This window comes from Lipophrys pholis, assembly GCF_963383615.2.
Source record: "Lipophrys pholis genome assembly, chromosome: 21".
Taxonomy (NCBI): Eukaryota; Metazoa; Chordata; class Actinopteri; order Blenniiformes; family Blenniidae; genus Lipophrys; species Lipophrys pholis.
In genome coordinates, this window is record NC_137649.1 from 18,822,270 (window position 1) to 18,845,193 (window position 22,924).

At 42.0% G+C, this 22,924-nt stretch overlaps 1 protein-coding gene across 4 annotated transcripts in view; it reads left to right on the plus strand.

The window, feature by feature from the left end:
* The window catches only part of pak5 (p21 protein (Cdc42/Rac)-activated kinase 5), a 64,954-nt gene that overhangs the window by 15,045 nt on the left and 26,985 nt on the right, over positions 1–22,924 (plus strand). Inside the window, exons 1-3 of one of the 4 annotated variants that reach the window (XM_080490906.1) lie at positions 9,246–9,584; positions 15,850–16,073; positions 18,061–18,105. In XM_080490906.1, coding sequence (XP_080347032.1) covers positions 9,530–9,584; positions 15,850–16,073; positions 18,061–18,105 — 324 coding nt within the window. In that variant the 5' untranslated portion in view covers positions 9,246–9,529. Of the gene's footprint in view, positions 1–9,245; positions 9,585–15,849; positions 16,074–18,060; positions 18,106–22,924 lie in introns of those variants that run through there. The other 3 variants (XM_080490908.1, XM_080490907.1, XM_080490909.1) reach the window with 3 other exon arrangements.

The window sequence follows — 22,924 nt, forward strand, 5'->3', positions numbered from 1 at the left end:
ATAAACCGAGCTGTTTTTTGTGAAATGTTGCTGCCATTAAATGCTAAATGAGTTTGATATTTTAGTGTTTTTATAATGATTCCAGAAATAAAGGTTCGTGAGCTTAATGCATGTTTATTACATCTCCTTTCGAAAATAACATCATCTCATCTCTTTTTAGAATTAAGCTCGTAATAAAACATAAACCTTAAGAGTCGATGTTTAAGTTATCACTGTCTTGAAAAGCTATTTCGAGCAGTTTTTTTTCCCCTGTTGAGTCTGAGTACCACATACGTATAATTTATGAGCAGCACCTGAAATTACGCTGTTCTGTGAATTTTTTGTTTTTGTTTTTTTGGTCCTCCTTTTCCTGTGAAACACCTTCCAGGGCCGTCACCCAGAGACACGCAGAACGTGCTCAATTGAAACCTGATAGTTAGGATGAAGCATGGGTTGCCTCCTACACACGGCTGCACTCTGAATACGACAGAAGTGACTTTTAAATCCTGGTAAGACACCATCGATGTAGGTCAACACAGGTATACATTTCCATTTGCCATCTGCAGCTGGAGACAAGTCAAGTGGAAGGAAAGGCAAAGCATCATACTGAGTGGATGGATGGTAGAAGGGGAGAGGAGAGGAGCTGATGGCGAATGATTCGGCCCTCAGACTATAGTGGTGGCCTGATCAATCTTTTATAAGTACCACTGCTCTGTTTGTAGGTTAGACTTATCTTTCCTCTCCCATGTGTGGGCTAATGGTGGAGCCATGAGTCATGCTGGCCTGTGTTGTTGAGATAACTCCCAGTATTGTGTGTGTGTTTTTCGTCCAGTTCAATTAACCAGCAATGCAATTATCCAACGCTACTTTTAATCCAGCCATTTGATTTATGAAAACCGAGGCTGCGCAGCAATATTTACAGAACTGTTTACACTGCTGTGGTCGCACTTGCACAGTGATGGAGAACCAGACACATCCTGTCCTCTTTTATTTTTTTGTTTAAACATATATTCGCTAATGATTGATTATGGGCTGTATAAATTACCTTTATTGTCCAATGGGTAATATATTTGGTGGGCCACCCTGCACTCAGTCAGATACGGCACATGGACACGCTGGTCATTGTTGTGGAATCAAGATAAGGATGTGTGACTGAATAGTGATAAATGGCTCTCCTGTTAGCTCATGTTCTCTATCTTTTAGTTTCTGACCATTAGTGCACAGTCACATGACCTCCTGTCCTTTACAACGGGTCATACGCGTGTCTTTGGAACCCTGCCTATGTGGCTTTGTGAGGATTAATAGCTGCACTACGAGTGGTCTGGAGCGGAGGCTTTAACTGGATAGTCCTCCGCTGTTACAACGAAAATCCCAGGCAGCGTCATCTGTCAAAGCTGACGTTTTCCTTGGTGTCCTTGGCTGTTGACGGACTGATACGCTGTCAGAGACATGTTATCCAGCTCATAAACGGCACACCTTGCAGACGTGACCTCTGATATCCTCAGCATGGTCCCTGCCTTATTCCTTTACAGTTTCAAGTTAGAACCAAACTATTGATTTGACAGGTTGCACATCAATTAACCGTTTAGAAAGTTTAGCAATCCCCCACTTATATTTTTACATTGTGAAGCATTTCATCAGGCAACCTGAACTATTCATCTGCTTACAGTGATGTCAATAAAATACATCCACTGTGTGGCATTTCCTCACAGTGTGGAAGATGTTCCTGATGCTCCTCTATCAGATCGTGCGGTAATTAGAGGCTTTGTGAGTTTACATTCCAGCGGTTTCTGTCAAACTTGTGGTCCAGAGTTACAGTTTGCCACACTTGGTGCTTTGCTCTAAACCGGGCACTTTTCCTCTTTTGACGAAAAAAGCACGCGATCATAAATAAATCTGTCTGCCTTGTCTCAGTAGATTAGCACCTTATGTAGCGATCCAATCGAAAGGGTTTGACATCAGACAACGATGTTAAGTGGTCTCACACCAAATATCGCTCCGCTGCTTTGTCTGTGTGCGATCAGTCTTAATTTAGAGATGAATAATGTCTGTTTTGTGAGTATGAATAGATTGGGATTTTCTAATTCTATTATTTACCTTTATCTGCATATTTAACTTTATCTACCATATTGATTTAGGGAATAATCTAAAAGCCAGTAGTTCAAACTAAATGAACACAAACAATCAGACACTGAGTAAACAAACCTGAATTAGAAACAAAATTTTTGCTTTCACTTGAAGTATTATATACTGATTCAGATACATTGTTGAGTACATTATCATTTTAATATCTCTAGCGATTTTTCCTGTTCAGGGCCTTGGCATGTTGGCGCATGTTGGTGGGGCCATCTTGGACCGATCAGCAGCTCACCACAGGGAAAAGACAGAAACCAAAGTCCCTGGTGTAAACCAATGCATATACGTGTGGTCCTCAGAACAATATAAAAACAGAAGTAAATTGAATAAATTAAAGTGGATATTGTGATCATTGTTAATTCTTTTTTTTTAATTGTGTTCACATTGAATGAACACAGAACTACAATGCTGAGTGTGCTCAACATGCCTGAGTGTCATTTACCGAAATGTATGCGGCACTTTTTGTGTGCGAAGAGAAGAAAAACAGGCTTGATGCACAAGGTGGTGGCTGAATTGACAACTGAGCAAAAAAAAACAACCAAAAAAAACAGCTACTCAGACTCACTCTTGACAAAATACACTGACATCACAGGAATGCAAGCCTAGCTAATGGTGCTTTAGGTGAATTTAATTATTAAGCACACAGAGCTGAATAATAGAATAGCATTAGCAGTGTTGTAACTTCAGAAAAACTACCTAAAATGACTGTAGTTCAGCCTTTTGATACCAGGAAATGCCTCATATGATGATATTACATGGTTAAAAAAAATGCAAGACACATTCATGTCATATTTGAAACTGGTTTTCATTAGTTTCCATTTTACAGCAACACATATAGAGACGGTCCTCATCCACACTCGTTAATGCACATCTTTCTCCAGCAAGTGTTCAATTGTGGCCATTCCTACACGCCACACATGGACACGTTGAGTGCAGCTCCACCCATTCGACGGCTGTCATGCCGTGCAAGTGCTGGTGTCAGAAATCCTTGAGCTACGTCCTTAACATCTCAGCCTTAACCATTTTCCCATAACACCGGGAGGGAAGGCTTCTTGCCGGGCTTTCAATAATAAACGATTAAGTAGAGGCTTTAACGTGCTTGTGTAGATAATGGGGTGGAAAGAAGGAGGCTTTCAAAGAACAGAGTGCTTTTAACCCAGAAAACCACCAGCAAGAAGAAGGACAGGGTTTTTAATGGCCGGCAGCTCTCCCCCAGTGACATCTGTTACACATGGTTAATAACTCACTTCAGACTCAAACCATCACTTCTAATGGACACTGAGTAATTTTTATTCCAGTTAAAATGTAAGAGTGTGTATGTCTAAAATTGATCATTTTGCTTCTTTCAAATCACAAAGAAGCCCGTTTTTGTGTTCATAGAGTCACAATTGAAGAAGCCACAAAAAAGTGAACACGTTCAGGATTCTTGTTTAGACCGAATTACGATTTTTCGTACAGTAACTCTAGATTTTCTTTATGATGTTAAACGTGTAAAGAAACATGGACATATCTCAGGGGGTATCTGAAAAAAAGGATGTATAACTCGTATTTCTATAAAAGAATAGCAATCATGTGTGCAACACATAATCAGATAGCATTTGTATAATGATTACCAAACGATACTAAATGAAATGTATAAAATTTAAAAGCAAATATATTTTAAGGCTGCCTCATTAGATAGCGTTTAGCCTTTCTGTGTGGAGTTGTGTAGCGTTGAGTTGTTTTGCTTCACATGAGGCCAAGTTATTGTCATCACACACTGTATTGTGTCGAACCTTCATGTGTTTACACCTGACAATATGGTGATGACACAGAATATATGAGCAAAGAGTTGTGTAAAAAAACTAGTGGTGTAAAGACATAACACTTTTGACGTATACTTCACATAAAAAACATGAACACTTTCTGGACTTTTTCAGTGGTATAACGTTTCTTACTTTGAGTCAGTACACTTTGTTACTCGGTGTCCGTTTTTGAGCACAAACTAATGCATCCATGACCTTTTAAGGACTCGTGTGTAAAGTTGCATGCAGGACGTGACAAAATGATTGTATAACCTACAAAATCCTAGTCAGAAACTCGATCACAGGTTTGTTAAATCATAAATTGTGAAAAATGTTGCAATATCCTCCAATAACCCCGTAGATTTGAAATGTTCATTTTAAAAGTATTTTAGTGGTCTTACAAAGAGTTCACTGTTCCACCATAATTCAAACACTAAAGCCGTGATGCAGACACACACACACACACACACACACACACACACACACACACACACACACACACACACACACACACACACACACACACACACACACACACACACACACACACACACACACACACACACACACACACACGCGTGCGCACGCACACACGCTCCCAGATGCTAACGTAAACAAATAGTCGCAGAGTGCCCTGCAGTGTTCCCAGTCACCCTTTTTATGTCTGACTGCTCCTCATTGAAATGGCAAGTGTATGAAAGGAGCGCTCTCAGTTTCGGAAAAAAAGAGACATTTGTCTCTTCAGTCTGGATGTGGATGCTGTCTGCATACAGATGTTCGCCCTGGGGCTCTGAAACTAATACCATATGGCCAAACCTTCCTTTCACGTGCCTGATAGTGTTGATTGCAGGAGTGAAAATGACTCGTTCTTTATATATAAGAGTGCACACCTTCTGTTGTTCGGATAAGAAGGAATTCTTTATCCATCTTCGCCTCCAATATCTTGTTTTTCTTTCATTTTTTTTGCAGGGGATACATTTGACTTCACTGCAGTGCATCTTGTTTCTGCTGTATTGTTGTATTACTATTCCACATCTCAAACCCTGCAGATTCCTCAGAATAAGTGTGTTGGTAAGCTGCATTTTTCAAAGTCTGGTCTGGGACCAGGAGGTGGGCTGCGAGGAAACAATGCATCACAGATTCTTGCAGCTGCTTTATTTTTAGTGAAATCTTGGCTGTAAAAACTGTTGTTGATATTATGCAAATGCTACGTAGTTTTTGCTGTATTGGACAATTCAGCAACATTCAATACTTTACCTGGTTTTATTTGTTAGTCTGCACGTACAATATGTCCATTAGTAGCCTTTTGGAGGGTTATGTGATCTTGAAAAACAAAGTGTCATTACATTATATCAGGCGGATATTTCCCTTAGTGGCTCAAAACTGAAAGAAATTGTCCAGCTTTCAGGTTTATAGCCTGATGGCAGCTTTTCAGCACATTTGCATGTGCTGCAATTACAACAAATGAAAGCGCCATGCAGGGAAATGTTACCATATATGTAAATAAATGTAAGTGTATATGTCCAACATACTGCAGTGTGTTGTTGTTCTGTCAACACTTCCAGGATGCTTTTTGAGCTATTTTGCAGACTCCACTGTAATTCTACAGTGTACAGAGGAAGACTACAGCAAGATTGAGTGGTGACACTCTTCATCCATGAAACTGGCCTAGTCAGAAGCTGAGGCAGCAGCGCTCTCAGGTTTACACTGTCTGAAGACGCTATCATCTCCAGTGACCTTTTCTGATTTTCAATGGTCTTCAAAGATTATGTTTTATGCTATTGCACTTAAATGTTTTCATGGTTTCAACTGTACAGTTAACGTTTATGACTACATAACTGACTCAAGGTGTCCCATCCCGAGCTGGATTTTTTTTTATTGTGGAAGCTGAAGGCATGGACTTTGAGTGGAGAATCTGCCTCTGGTCATTGCCTTAGTGCGCTGCTCCTCGAATTTAAGTTGTGCAGTCAAGCGTCCACAATCCAATGATGTTTGGGCTCGAGTGAAAGAGTTAGCAGCCTGGATATTTGAAAGTGCTGCTCCTTTACACGGAGTCTGATGATATTTCAGGCTCTACTAACTAGAACCAGACTCGAGAACGGAGCCAGGACACGCCGGAGGGATAACGTATCCCATCAAGCTCGGAAACGCCCAACGAGGAAACGGAGGGTACGGCTGGAGAAATAGATCGACTCCTTTTCTAAGAGTACGGCGGGGCAAGAACAAGTGTTGTACAATGGTTAGGGTGGTCAGTGGATGGTCAGTAGGTCTCCAGTTAACATAACATAGAAAAGCTCTAACCTCCACTGCTGCACAATAGAATTTTCATTACTTGTTTATTCATAATATGGACTAAAATACTAGATTTTGCTATGTTGTATTCCAATATAAAAGCAACAGAAAAGAAGAGACTGTCAAAGACTTAGTTTCAGGTCACCCTTTTCTTTAAAGTACCGCGAAAGCTGTGACTCCCAGCGATGCACATACTCATAGTCACACATGTGCACACACTCTTTCTCAGACAGTGACACACAGTCTTCTGTCCTCAGGATGGCAAAGATCTCATTTAGATAACTTTCCTTATCTCTCCGTACCTCCCCCATTATATTCATCCATTATGTCACCACACGAGAAGATAACAACTTTAGCCGATCCATTCTCTCGATAGGGAAAAAGATCTGTGAGACTTGAAGACGGCGTTTGAACTGCATTGCTCGCTTTGGCAAAAACGTCTCTCCTTTTCAGTGATTTTGAGGTTGCTGAGCCTTACGCAGCTCAAGAAATAACAGCCAGCATGGAACTACTTTGCAGGCTTTAGCATTTACCTCTCTTACAAACAAGCGTCAGTCTTGTGACAATTAAGATCTAGACGCTCATTAACCATGTGGAGGGTGCTGTATTGATAGTTCTTAAAAGTGGTGGGTACTTAGCATTGCCAAATCAGCCTCAACTGCCATAATTGTAGTTGTTGCTTCTTCTGTTTAGTCTGCAGCTCCCTACCTCCACAGCACTGACCTCCCTCCGCCTCGGCATGCCTGCTCGTGTTTTGGGGAGGGAGAGGGAGAGGGAGGGGGAGAGGGAGAGGGAGAGGGAGGGAGGGAGGGAGGGAGGGAGGGAGAGAGAGAGAGAGAGCCTTGAAGGTAGCAAGTGTATTTATATACAGAGGTACTTGTGAAAGGGTGTGTCTGTGTATTTTTAATTTTTTTTTCTAAAGCATCAACCACATTCTCTCCTCTCATAAACTTAAAGTAGCTTTTTGGACAAAGTGGGCTCATATAAGAAACTCCAGTGGATTCGTTCTATCCCTATGGAAACCTCGCATTGGAAATTTGACCTAATTATAAATCAATGATGTGACTTTTTCTGCACAGTATCTGCTAGCTGTTTCTGTGTTTGTCGTGTAAGAAGAGGGGATTTACACAATGCTGCTTATCGTGTTTGACCATATATGCATCAAAAAGCTTTAAATCTAAATTAGGCAGCAGGAAAAAGTATGCCCAAGAAGGAAGAAGCAGCCAGTTAAATGTCTGTGCCATCCTTCGGTGAAGTAGTTTACCAAACTAACAATCATCCAAAGGTCATTGAGACATTTTGAATCAAATAAAAACTACATGAGGCATGCAATGCATTTTGAAACTGGAAGTTTTATTGTCCCTGTCTATTTGGTTCATGCTTCCCTGGGATTACCTTGGAGCAATCAGACAAGAATTTCACTGATGCAGCCCTGGGAACATCCAGTTGAATTACAGGAAGCATTTCATTGAGACATCCGACCAGCCACTGATGGGACATTGTGAACTCTGTGCCAGTAATTGTCAGCATCAGCTGCTGTTTCGATCATGTAGATGCTTTGCTGTAATCGAGCTTGTGGAATTTATGCTTTTCTTAATTGTCTGGTTTTCATGTATTTCCCTTATTTCCTTTGAAAGCACTGTGACTTATCCTTGTGTCTGAATGGTGCTATGTTTATAATTTGTTCTTCCCTTGTCTAAATCTTTATTAAAAACTATTTTGATGAACAGCAATCACTCCTAAAGAATGGATCTAAAATGGCTCGATAAGTGTTTACATGATGATCACAGTTGCTAAATATTGGATGGGCTCGACATGGACTCTAAAGACTTCCTTGTCGATATTAAAAGTCCAGTGTGTGAGATGTAGTGACTCTGTAATCAAAAGTGCAATATAGTATTAACAATTATGTTTCCCTTTTCGAATAATCAATCTGTGGCTGAGAATGATTGTTACCTCAGAATGACCCCGTCACATGTACGTAGGAAGCAGCTCCTTCCACTCCTGCTGCGTTGCACCGCCATGATTTTTTCAGTAGCGTCTGTGTTTTACTGATTTTCCTCTGAGTTTTTCACTGATGCCGTATAAGAATAACTACACAGCTACAGCATGTACATCCTATTTCTGTACAAACAGTACAAGTTTCACCGAGCTGAAGTCTGTATTGTGCCGTCTGGCCGCCATTTGACTCCACAGGGCAAGAAAAAAAGGTGCTAAGCTTACAGGTTTTATTCTGCTTTAATGCAGGCTGGCCTGTTGACAGACTGTGGTCCTGTAAATCAGATGAATTTTAAGGAGAAAGTGAATCAATTACATGCGTTTTGATTGGATAATAATAATTATTTGACTGATTTCCTGTGTGTGTGTGTGTGTGTGTGTGTGTGTGTGTGTGTGTGTGTGTGTGTGTGTGTGTGTGTGTGTGTGTGTGTGTGTGTGTGTGGGTGTGTGTGTGTGCCCTCAGCACATGGCCTGCCACCACCGAATGTCCCTTTAGCTCCGGCGAATGGCCAGCTTCTGTCACAGCCGCTGACCGGACCAGCTGTTTCTTTCTCTTTCTTCCATCTTATCTCCTCCGTCACCCGATCTGTCTTCCTCTTTGTGACTCGCCTTGTGAAAGAGGCAGCGATAGGGCGCCTGGTGGTGCAACTCTTGACACCGCCGTTGATATCCACACATGCTGGCATCAGTGGGAGACAGTTCTGCGCGCGCGCGCGTGTGTGTGCGTGCGTGTGTGCGTGCGTGCGTGCGTGCGTGTGTGTGTGTGTGTGTGATTTTTTGTGCGGGTTTTGGACAAAGCAACCAGGACACAAACACTGTCCAGTGGATTGTGGGAACACAGAGGACATTTACACACTGGTGTTTTGTGCTTCTGTTGACAGACACATAAGTGGGCGGAGGACAGTGAAGGTCAGAGGGTGCACAGTTCGGGATGCGGCCGGTCAAACCCAGTTAGACAAACAATAAAAGTGAAACGGGATGGGTCCAGGCTTAAGCTGTCTGGCCGTGCCTGGGCCCGGGCTGCTGGCGTAGGCACTTTTTTGCATCCTGTACATCACACATTGGGGGTTATCAGAGCATGCAGGCAGGGATCGCAGTAGTAGGAGCAGCAGCAGCTCAATGGGGACTGCAGAGGGTCCTGGATCTGACCTGATTTGTCAATCTGATGACTTCACGTATGTGCTGCTCCTCTTGGGAATCATCGGCTCACACTGAGCTCAATGCTTCATGTCTTGCTGAAAAAAAAAATAAAAATGAAATGCATAATGGATTTATCAGGAGTGCAATTTGACATCAAAGCGCAACATCAGAAGAGGCTCTAATTGTTTGGGACTCTCGCCATGGCTTACCCGGAGCACTTTGATTGGCTGAAAGAAACTGTTAATTTGTTTCCAGGTAAGAGCTGTGATTCATCGAGCCTTGTAGAGGTTGAAATATAAAATTTCTGAAAGGCTGATATGAGACATATTTATCGCCAGGACAAACATTTTTATTGCTGGAGCTTCCTGAAGTCTTTTAACGTGATTTGAAATGAGGGACATCAGAAACTTCTCAGCGTGGAAATGATAAAAAGCCCCTTCATCATCAGCTGAAGTTGTTTACTGCTCTACAAATACATCTTTCGGGTAGCGCAAGGTGAAATGCCTATCTGTGTAAACAATTTTGGAGCCAATTAAATCTTCTGAAGAAGCAGGGTCGTGTGCGAACAAAATGCATGCAAATGGAAGAGAAAGTGAACAGCAGACAACAGAGCGGAGCAGGACAAAAGAGGCCAGCTTGAACAGGACGAACGGAGACGCCACTGATGAGGATGCAGAGACAAATTCTGGCTCTTTTTGAGCAGCCTCTGTCACTCAAGCCAAACAAAGACAAGGGTGAAATTCGGAGCAAAAGATTGCACACCAGGCTTCAAGCAGTAACTCTTTTGACCTTTTAATTAAATTAGGGATTCCTCCTTCTTCCCCCTGTAGGGGAGACATGAGAAAAGAAGGTTGTGCCTCCTTTAACTTGTTCATCAGAGGGGATTTGTGCCCTTTTCATGTTGCATATTAAATTATGTATGGACCATATTTGCATACTTGTGTGCGAGCAAATGATTTGCATCGCAATACCAAATTATGTTCGTAAAATACAATCTAACAGATACAAATTTACTGTGGGAGACACACAGATGTATCAGGCTGCCACGAAACATTAGCATGCACTTTGGATCCAAATATAGACGTGGGTGCATATGTGAGACACGGCCCACACAAATACCAATGTGCACGCACATGTACCGAGTCCTTATTTTGCTCTGTTTGTTGAGGTGTTGTACAAAAGGGGAAATGCCTGTGGAGGCTCAGATGGTGACAGATGGCTTGAAGACAAATCAGCCTGGGAGTCAGGATCTCTGCCCTGGAACCTGTAGTCCCTTTCAGTATGTTGGTGTCATGCGCCGTGTGTGTATGTATGCGTGCATATACATGCATTCCGTTTCTGTGTGGAGCTGTATTTTAATGGTAATTCCTAATATATATGTCAATTTTTGTCAAGCGTGACTCAGCATGTCCATGCCTTGTGTGTACACGATGCTGAATGTTATGTAATGCTTCTTCTAGCTCGCAAAATATAGCAGTAATATGAACAAAATATTGAAGCATATTACTTTCAGATATTTATGGGATTATCCTGTGGCAGAGAAGGATGCTATTTGTTGAGTCTTGTTGTGTAACTGAATGTACACAAACACACAGACCACAGCAGCAAACACACAAGAGCGTGCATGCTGTTTTGTTATAGTGGGCATTTGAACCTGATTGCACAATAATGCATATGGACTACTGTCACTGTGGGGACAAAAATGAAGGTTCACTTCATCCAATTACATCAAGTTCAAGAGTTAGGGTTTGGCAAGTGAAGATTACACCTGAGTTTAGACTTTTGTCTGCAGGAAATTAAATCAAGTCAATGTGTTTTCCATATAAGGCAAACACATGCACGCCTTTTGTTCACTTCAGCTGCACTAAATTGTGATGGCACATGTTACTACTGCACCTTTTTGATCTAAACTGTCCTCAAATCTCAGTTTAAAAGGTCTCGCTGTAAGGTTATCGTTCAGTCGTAGCTTCTGCCCGAGTGTTTGTGCCGTCTGTCGGATCAGCTTCACAATTTCATTTTCACGTTAAACCATAAAAGATCTTTTGGTTTTCTCCCCTGCAAACAGCTGAGATGCTTTTATTGCTGCACGAAGTGTTGGGATTTTAATGCGCCGCTGTTAGCGTTGTTAGTAGTCCAGCATAAAACACTCAACGTGATTCATGGCTGTTCCCGGCACGCACAGTCACAGCCCGCTCCTGCATTTACACACCAAGAACGACAGAGTTGCAAAACTCTAATCACTGCCATATATTTCCAGGCACTGTTTCTCACCGTAGTGACATTCTTGGGCAGAGTAACCTTGCAGGCATTAGCCCGTAACGTCACAAGGTGCTTGAATCTGCACATAAATTACAGCTCAAGAGGTACTTATGTGGCAACCAGGAGAGTTTTGTGAAGTAAGTATTTTCTCCAGCAGGGCTGTTACTCCAGTGACACCCTACACTTAAAAGTACGTCTCAGTCCGTCCGAACCTGCCTGGGCTGTTGTGGAGAGCAGCTGCTCAGAGCTCTGCAGGACTAAGTTTGGCCTGGTCTAGTACATAAACATGTGTCTCCATCTGCTGTCCTGCGAGCATTCAGTGGTCTGTGCATGTGTTGTTGTGTCTCCTCACAGTTGAGCTTGGCCCAGATGACTTAAGCCCTACTAGCCGTTAATAATCTCCTCGCCAGGAGCAACCATCTAGGTCAGGGGTTTCCGTCTTCACCGCGGCTGCTTCATCGAAAAACAGGACCAAGACGGTGCTTCAGAAACAATTTGTCCTGCATACATGAACTGGAAGATTAATAAAATGTCCTCCTTGTTCAGCTGTAGAGAAATGTGTTTCACATCTGCAGCATTTTATTTATTTATTATTCAGTTATCCTCTGAATATTTAGATTTTTAACCTCTTCCGGTCAGCTCTTTCACTGCACTTCATTTAGTGTTTTCTTTACTGTGGCATTATGGGATATGTTTGGGTTTAGTTTGTATGTTGCTGTGAGGTAACAAGGACTTGCGCTATGGCGTGTATCAGCTGATGATTCAGTGCAAGGCTGCGATCAAGCCCTGTTTAGTCACTGTGTGCTGTACTGCAGAGGGTTTTTCTGCCTCATCCTCAGCGTTGTCTTTATTGAGTTTGTTTTGTGAATGTCATCTTTAATCAGCGCAACGTCCGCGGTCTGGTATTTCATCCCGAAAGAAGCCACTTTGTGTGGGCACGCTCTAAAAATAGAAACAAGGTCAGAAACCTGGGGTCGATTTTGTGAAGGTTTAAGTGGACTTCAGCCAAAAAGCGAGAGGCTTGCTGACATGTGTGTATTGCGCAACAGATTTGAAGCTCATAGCAAAACGTGAAAGATGAGCGTTGAGGATTGCGAGGCATTTGCCAGAGGAAACCTGTCGAGACTGTTTTAGTGTATTTATTTAATTTTTTTTTCCAGAAATCAGGCCACGTGATGAACCAGGAGACAAAACTTTGTGTGTGTGTGTGTGTGTGTGTGTGTGTGTGTGTGTGTGTGTGTGTGTGTGTGTGTGTGTGTGTGTGTGTGTGTGTGTGTGTGTGTGTGTGTGTGTAGTTGACTGGATCTCGGTCTCACACGTGAGACGGTGAGGATTTTTAAACTTCAGATGATCATATAATTTAGAAATTAGCAACTTGTATCATAAAAATCACAGATTTTCTTTTCTTTTTGGGGTGTGCATGTTTTCCCTGTGCATGTGCGAGTTTTCCCAACATTCAGTTGAAGTTAACTGGCAACTTGAAACTGCCTGTATGTGTCAGTATGAGTGTGTTTGCCCTGTGAAGTACCTGAGAACTTTCTAAGTTGTAGTCTGCTGGGAATCGACTCCAGAAGCCCACGACCATAATATGGATAAAGTAGTTTAGAAGTTGAATGAATGGGTGTTAAATGTTTATATTATATTGTTTGTATTTACCCGTATTTTTTTGTAATGTAATGCTTTGATCTTCACAAACCCTCTCTGCACACTCGAGCTATTGCTGTCGCTTCAACCTTCTTTCCTCTCATGTTCTCCTAAACTGTTTTGCTTTGCTCTCCCATGCATCTATCTCACAATCTTTCCTGTTTGAGGCCTCTAATCAGGCTCATCGGGCAGCACAGGAAATGAGTTAGAGAAATGTCCAAGATTCCATTTTTGCTTTGTTTAGGTTATATTTAAAAATAGTCTGTTTGCTGATTTCCTTGGCTGCGTCTGTTTCTCTAGCAAGTCAAGAGGGTTGTTCATTCTCCAATCTGACACTGACTCCACACACTGCTATGCAAATTAGCACCTTTCAGCGAGTAACCTGAATGTTTTTAATAAGCTAAATCGGTCTCTGATTCTGGATTGAGCTGTTTACTAAAAATCGGATGTTAGCCTGAATGATGAGATCACAACTATTATAAGAAACGAATAGAAAAGCCTTTGATGTTGCTCAAAGTAATCCAGCATCTATATTTATGTTTATATTCACAAATAGTTCTAATCAATGTTTAATTTAAGGCTTTTATTTCCCCAAGTACATAACTGCTTCTTTATGTATTTTATGTCATTAATATAAATCTATCATTTCATAGAGATTTTGATATTTTCACTAGAATAACACACACCAGGTAAACCGTAATTCTCTTGAAGGGTTCGAATCTCCAGATAACAGCCCGTGTAAATGACGGCTACTTTCAGCAAGCGCACGGCATTCATTTTTTTTCTCAAGACTATCCAGACGTTGGGTATCTTGAAGTGGTTTTGTTGTATGAATAAGGCGTCTTGTTTATTTTTGTGTTACACAGGTGTATGTACGTGCATTAATGAGTGATGTGGACTGGCACAGCCAGCATCCTCAGTGCCCAAAACAGAAAGTGAGAGAGAAAATAGGAAAGTGGGGTGGGGGCTGTTTTTCTCCGAATACAATGCTTCCTAGAAAAGAGTGACACAATGGACCTCATTCACAGCCTAAACAACAGCTGTATGGCATTCTGTTCTTGTGACTGGCCATCATGCACACTCTCAAAGTCAGCAGGCACATTTGGGTTTCCAAACAGCTCCCAAAAGCACAGGCAGGACTGTCTGAGCTGCATATGCCATGTTAAACCACTTTCAAATGAAAAACAAAAGAATCTGAATCTTAACTTGGCATCATTTCTTTAGTTTTCTCTTTGCTTCCGTGCACCCCCCTCAATGTTTAAGTTATATAACTAAAGTGGACACTTCTGTTTTTTTCAGCCTGTTTGGACATGTTTCGCTTGTTCTTTCCTTGTTTTATTCCCGCAGCATTACAGGGGCTGAGGTTATTATGCTGCGCGGCAGCCGAGCACACAACCAGCCCGACAGAGCCTCAAATATTACCCAACATCCACTTTAAAGCTGATTGTCATGGCCAATCAGTCTGATTTATCTGGGATGCCTCAGCCCTGCCATGTCAAGCAAAACAAAGGAGGCGTGCACCGCTGTAGTGACTCGATAATAAACCACGGTGAACACTTGTTTTCCCATCCTTTTAATTAGCGCCCACTTTTAAATGTCACAAGCTTTGTGTTGTGTGACAGACTTAATACCGTCGAAACCTGTTCCCACTATAAACCTCATTATTGTTTTGAGGCATGTTTTTTATATCAACCCCTTATTGGGCAGGTCATCATGTTTGGGAACTTCCACATTTCGTGTTGCTTAACATCGAATATATCGTTTTAGTTTACATTGATTTGTGGTTGAATTTCTTACATTTTGACAAACCATCAATTTCCTGCTTTATAATATAACAATAACATGAAAATTGTTCGGTTTTGACCCTTCACTTTGAAAAAGCGTCTTTTTTTTTAAAGGACAAATCCACTTTTAAAGAGACACCTACTCCATCTAATAAGTCATATTTAAGGTTTATTCTTTGCAATTAGCTCTTGATGTTGTAGGACAGTATTACTTGTTAGTGTTTAGGATGAAGCAAAAGAAATTGGTGTGAGCTTCTTTAAAAAAAAAACTACTAAATATTGCAGTTTCCAGAATTTAGATATAGAAACTATGAAAAATGTCTGAATTTATGAATGAAATGATCATCTTCAGGTCAAGTGGTTGTACTCAGTGTTAACTGGAAACCCAAACCACATCGTGGGTAAAGTTCCTATAGAAAGGGGTTCAATTATGAATGGAGAATGTATAATCTAAAGAAATGCTCCATATTTTCATTGAAGATTGACAAACCATTGCAGTTATTTTTATACATTCTATTTATACATTTATAACATTGATACATTACATACAATAATGCATTTATATTCCCTGTTTCAGCTTGTGTTTTTTACCAGAAGACGATTGCATGCTTCATAATGTTGTGAGGCTGACCTCACAGTTAAATATACAGTGAAATATTAATGAGTGCATCCAAGGTCAAACTGCTCAAGCAACTGAAGGACCGTATGAATCGGAAAACAAAACTCCCTGAAAATCCCCAAAAGGCAGCAACTTGCGCTGCCCCTCAAAATAATAATATTCATTCTTTTGCAGAGAACCTACAGTGACGTTTTCTTTTTCCTTGGGTTGCCAGGTTTGCCAGGCTTTTCCAGCATGTTTGGGAAGAAGAAGAAACGGCTGGAGATCTCAGCCCCGTCTAACTTCGAGCACCGGGTCCACACGGGCTTCGACCCACGGGAGCAGAAGTTCACCGGGCTGCCGCAGCAATGGCAGAGCCTCCTGGCGGACACTGCCAACCGCCCCAAGCCCATGGTGGACCCCTCCTACATCACCCCCATCCAGCTGGCACCAATGAAGGTAGAGTTGGACTGGACCAGGATAGCAGAGGGGACCAATCATTATTATTTCCCGTTTGTTGCTCACTCCACCTTTCTCCTTCTCTTGCACCTCCATCACTCTGGTTCTTCTCCGCTTTCACCCACATCCTCTGCTGTCTATACGTACACTCCTTACTTTCTTCCTGAACTCTTGCTTTTACTTTTATGTGTTATTCCAGTCTGTCACTTGAACATTGTCGCCTCTCACTGCTTCACTGTCCACCTGTCAACACTCTGTCCTCAGTGACAGAATAAATAATCTTCCCCACCATCTGGCCACTCCATTATATATTAAATATTCAAATGTCCCTGTCTTCTTCGAAATTATAGTCACATTGTTGCATATTATATTACTTCAAACCAGCATTAAGCATGGACCTCATAGTGCCAGACAGCACAGACAGGTTAAAAAAAAACTTTTGATAGAAGAAACAACAGCACCGTGGCATTTATAAACACTAAAAGAAAAGCCTCAGTAGTTTTATTGCCATAATCTTTTCTGATTACCTTTTATTCTCTCCTTGTCACAATTTGTCCATGTTTCTTTTAAAAGTTCAAGAAAAGAAAGTAACACTTAAATTAACACCCACTGTTTAGTTAGACCATCAAGCTGTTGTGGATGTTAAGTAAGCTTCTTATTCCACTCATAGCTGCAGAAGTTCAGACTGTCTCCATCCTTCCTCCAGTTGTCTGCACGACGTCAACTCAAGCCAAAAGGTTCTTACTTGTTCATATCAGTCGTATACATTCTGATATATCTTATAATCAGCGCCTTGTAAATTTCCAAAAGTATTTGCTGTCATGCTTACAAGCAATAGTATTACACACCTTTAAGTGGGTGTAGTCGAAAAATTTGACATTTATACAGACTTTGATATAAATATATGACTTCTAATGATCTATAAATAGCTTCTACACTTCATGTTTTATCACAAACATAAAGTTTTTGACAAAAATCCTTGCCGAAGCTCAAACCTATCTGTATAGATTAACTTTATCCATAATTTGCTGTCGCCCTAAATTGATTCCGTCACAATTGCTCTGTAGATAGTATTATCATAAGAATAGTCATATTCATGAGTATTTGAGACCAAACAGGCCAGTGGTGGTTATTTTTACATTAATGATTGATACTAGAAATCATCTGGTGAAGCATTGAGTTTATTTGACCAAACATGTTTTTACTTTAAATTGTGTCGACGTTCATCATGATCCATGTTCCAAACACGTGTTTCCCTTTGTCGTTTTGGCTTGTGTGACTTCTCCTTGCCTCTCCTGTGAATGTGAATGTGTATTTCCACCTCTCTCTGAGTGTCTCCTCTGATGTGTTGTTGTTCATCGGTGCTCCTCAATGTATCGCTCTGACACATGTAATCAACTGTAAAACAGGCAGGTGCTAATTAGAACCACCTACACACCCGAGCATTTGGTAAATTCCTAATGAATTGCACCTTTTTCTGGGTTGTAGCAGAACACATTGAGGGGCTTTCCTCTAGGATACTATATATATATGTATATATAATTTGTCTTCACAGGGTCAGTGCTGTTAATGTGGCATTCATTCCCTTTTATGCACTTCCTGTGGTCCCATAGTAATGCATGTGTGACCCACAGTCTGACCTTTCAGAGGGCCAGAGTCCCTCAGCTTTCAGATTTAGTATAGCTTATTACAAAACACCAATCCATACCACTGCTGTCACCTTGATAACACTTTAAAAAACACTCACCCAAGAAATGTGTTTTTGTAAATCTAATTTCCAGCATGTGATACTGAAAGCTCACGCATAAAAAGTGTGCTGCTGGTTGCACTTGAATCCATCCAGCGACACTAAATGCACTATTACAGGTCCTGTTGACAGGAAAATCCGACACACCGTACAAAGCTCTAATAGAGAACAGCAATATGCCTCAGGAGATATCTCTGAAGAGGGGGAAACAAGAAAATAATTCTCTTGCTCTCTTCACAGATATCTCCCAAGAATGTCCGGTCATCCGAAACGTCGTTGCCCAAAGTATGACTTCCTCTTCCCTTCTGCTCCCCCCACCCCCGAACCCTCTCTGTTCTTTTAACGGTCGTTCTCACACAGTCACAACTCCGCTGCTTTGTTTCCACATCTCTCCTCCGCTGCCTGCTGCCATGCATTCAGGTGGAGGTGGTGTGTCAACAGGAACACGGAGAAACACTGAGAATGACTCCACACATGACATAACTGACATTGCTCCTCCAAACCTTTTTCCTAAGACTTCATCTCCACCCTTCTTTTATATCATTCGCATGAGCCTCCCTTTACCAGGATTAACTGCAACGGCATGCCCCCCCCCTTGTTTCTCCCTTTCTGCTCTGGAGCGCTATTGATAATGATGATAATCAAGATGATGATGTTGATGATGATGATGATGATGATGATGATGATGATGATGATGATGATGATGATGATTGGTGCGGAAATGTGAAGTGCATGTTGCCATGACAGCTGATTCTGCTCTGCAAGAGGCCGGCACTCTGCAGAAAATAGGTCACAAAGGGTCTGCATGCGTTCGAAAAAACCCTTCGATCGTCTTTTTGATCCCAGTCCAGCCTGACAGAGGCAAACTGGCTCTCCTCTCCTCTCCTCTCCTCTCCTCTCCTCTCCTCTCCTCTCTTCTCCTCTCCTCTCCTCTCCTCTCCTCTCCTCTCTTCTGAAAGTAGTTTGATGTTGCTTGGAAGACGGGGGTCACATCTTTGCTCCCATATCCAATTCAAAGGATTTAGAATTGCTCTCCCTCACACGCATAGAATACAAACTAACAAATCTGTGTGCGGATCTCGTTTGAGTGTGCCGTTTTGGAAAAGGAGATGAAGGATACCTTTTTGTTTGGTCAAATTTAGTGACAGCAGATGCCAACAACCCAGACCATGCTGTCAGTCAAAACCTGGTCAGACCTTTGGATTCTGTGTCCATTCTTAAAAAAAAAAATGGGACTGTCAGAGTGACACTCTGAGTTCTATGTTGTCTCAGTACATTTTTACAATGACAGAAAGTATATTTTAATGGGTGTATATGTACTTGAGGTTAACACTCTCACTTTGTTAGGTCCTTGGTGCGAGCCATGGCTGGTCTTGGGAGTTGATTCTGTGTGCAGTTTGGATGTGTGCTGTTATTTCAGTTTCTTCCCGCAGTCCGACTGTCTGAGGTTAATTAGTGAGTATAAGGCCCTGTTCACACAACAATCTTTCCAAATGAAAACGCACAACTTCTGTTGCATTTTGGGTATCCGTTTACACGACAGCGGTGCTCTGAGCCACTGAAAATCTAACTTTTTGAAAACGGCTCCCAAGATGGGACTTTTTTAAAACGCTCATGCTGTGTCTCACCATGCCTGTAGTGAATTGATGGAAAATAACAACAATGGCGGCCTCCAGAGTGTCATGACTCCAAGTCTATATTCTCCTGGGACTTGGTTGTTTTATAGGAAGTCACCTGTTAATGCAATCCAACGTCGTCATCTGTCCGTACAATGTCTGTGTAATCTGCTGCCGTTGCCGTGTAAATGCAAAAGTTTTCTGAAACGAAAGCACAAAAACGATGTGTTTTCAATTAAAATGTTGCCGGGTAAACAAGGGATGTGTGGTATGCGTGGGGTGAGAGTTACTTTTGGGTTTAAGGAACCAATACTTTTGGTCTGTAGTAATTCTGGTTTCTTTGATAGTAAATCTCAGTTTGAATGTTGGTAACAGTTGTGTGAAGATGTGTGTGAGCCCGACTCCCATGGTGGCTTGGGTTATTTATAGTGTCCCACCGATGGCCTGATATCCATCTCCCCTGGTTGCACTGACACTTGATTGACATGAGGCTTCCTCTGCGTGGCAGACTCCCCCAGGTCTGTCTACTAAGTGTACATGTGCGTGTTTAAATGTATCTGTTTATGCATATACCTGGAGAGCATTGACAACGCCGTGTCTATCACACAAAGTACAGTAAAAGGTCTCCAGAGTAATGAGTGTGCGTGTGTGAGCAGATTCTTGTGCGATTGTGTGTGTGTCTGCTTGGAGAGGTCGGTGTGGTCATCATGCTGAAATAACTACTACCTCTGCCCTCTGGCTCGAACACTCATCGTGTATTCACAATGCTTGTAGCCTTGTTGTCAGACTGCTCATCTCTGCCGAGCATTGGTATTGCTCGGAGCTTCGGCTCTCATCTCTCCCCTCCCCCTACCTCCTCCGCTCCCCATCCTTCCTCCAGCCCTTAGCATACATGCTAATCCAGAAGTATAGGCTAACACCATGCCCTGACAGCACTTCCATGTTTTAAACATTGTGCTCTTAAAGCTTTCTGCAGCCTGAGAAGCTGCAATGTGCAGTGGTGCATGAATAAGTGCACCATAATGCTCCTCTGTGCAAAACACCTTCAGTGTGTTGCATTTCTTATCTGCATGTTGACATACCAAACGTGTGTGTGAGTGCGTGTGCGTGCGTGCGAGTGTGTGTTAATGTGTTGCAATCATTATCACTAGCAGTGGCCGTGTGGTGGTCACTGTTAACGTCAGGCTCATGTTGCACCTTGACTTTGACACAGTCCAAATTGCAGACTCCTAAGGAGGACAGAGGGGTAATTTACCGTGATGGTGTTTGCGTGTGCGTTCGTGCCTGTGCCTGTAGATGTGTGCGCTCCTGTGTGTTTGCCCGGTAATGCTATCTTCTTGTTCCTATTTGCTCATGTTTCCACCGCCGTGAGCCAATATTAGTTGTCTCAGTTGGTGTAAATGAGAAACAGATTGACCTGTGTAGGAAAGATAACACACTTTAAAACAAAGAAAGTTGAGTGTGAGCGGATTCTTCTTCTTGCAGTTGTGTTGTGACTGATTTCATGACTTAAATTCAGAGTTCACGCACGGCTGGATTCTTACTGTGGATTTGGGTTTTTTTAGATGTTGGAAACAACTTGCAATGTGTTGAACAAAAGAACGAGAGCATTTTCTGATGTAACATTTGCTCAGTAGTGTGCCACAGTAACCGCACAATAGTGAAATACAGCGTCCACATTTTTTATGCAACATTGGGCTGACCCAGTGACAGAGGACTGTCGGAGCTTTGCTAACTCAGATACAAAGACAGAAACCTAATGTGCAAAGACGTAGGATAACAAGACTTTATTCATTCCACATGGGGAATATCAGTCATCTCAACAGCTCCACATTACACAAAGATATAGAAATAAGAATATAAATATTAAAAAAATTTAATCATGAAATGAATATTTAAAAAATGTCAATAAGAATTAGCAATAAACACACCCAGATTGTCAACATAATAGTAATCATAAACAAACGGTAGACTTTTCAATAGGGACAATATAAATATTCACTGTATTTACAATGGATTTGAAGTGTTTGATTAGGTCGGACCAGTGTTGTTAAACAGTTGTTTTGTTGCAGGTCTGAATGACCTGTGGTCGCTCCTCTTTGAATGGAGGCTGCAGCAGTCTGAGGGCCCGTTTCGCCTGGCATTAACATTTGTTTCGGGCGATCCGTATCACATTTGGTGAGCCGTAAATACAAGTGTGAACGGGCACCAAAGGCGCTTTCACTCTATTTCCTGAGGTTATAGAAGAAGTGACGTAGAGGTGGTAATATAATCCGAACTCAAGTGCTTTGCTCGAAATTCATGAAATGGGCAACTTTAAACACTTGCATCAGGTGATCGGATCACCTGAAGCGCATGTTAATGCCAGGTCTGAACGGACCCAGTGACTCTCCTGAGCTCCGCTCTCAGCTGTTCAAGTGAAAAGTAAAGACGGGGGATGGAGGGAGGCTCCTGTGTCTGGGTGTGAAGTGGAGGAGGGTTGAGAGGTGTGAGAAGGAGCCGTCTGATGCTCCCTGGAAGGAGGGGTGGGACAGCTGTGGAAGTTAAGACGTCATCCTGGCTGGAGGTTGGTGGGAGGAGGGAGCGAGGACAATAAAATCTGTTGATAAAGAAATTTTACTTATTTGCTGGCCCTCTGATCCCCTCCCCTGGGTTTGGTAGCCAGCAATGGTGTTCAGCCCCCTCCAGACATCTCCCTCTAACATACAGCCACAGCAGCAAAAGCTAAGTGTCACTAGAGCAGATCGACAGTTTTCCACAAAACATTTGATCCAAACAAGTTTTCAGTGAGTGCAATATAAGTGCTCTGTTTTAATGTAACTCGTAATAGATGGCACTTGAGTCATGAACATTAGCATCATCAAAGCAGAGAGAGAAAAAAAAAAAGAAAAGTTATTGCGATTATTTAGAAGACCAAACCATCACGGCTTCAGAGATCATTTATTTGATATTGAAGATGCTCTCGGTGACTGATAATACTCAATAATTTCATACTTATATTCATATAACACGACCTGAATAAGATTAACTGTATTCATGTGTAAGTATTCATTGGTGTGTCTGAGAGGAAGCACAGCAGAGATTGTTGAACTACCGATGACTTGGTATTGTAACCTGAGGTCGTTAATTTTCAGCCTGAATGATGTGGAGTCTGACTGTGGCCTCATATCGGTTTCACTCTCATGCCACGTGGGTGGGGAGTTAATGCGCTAGTAGTTTAATGGCCTGACATGATCCGCAGATTCTCCACAGATGAATCAGGTGGTGATGAATGGAGGCATTTGAAGGCTGGCAGACTGTATTGACTCAGCGAGGGAGCTTCATAGTTTGCTTCAAGTGTTTATACAGGTAAATGAATGCCGACCGCCTCCATTTAAGTCACTCACTCGGATTTCTCACTCATGTTGAAGGTCAGGGGAAAATGGCACCGGGGGATCATGCTGGCACAAATGAATAAAGATGGTATTCTGAGGGAGGAGGGCTGTTGA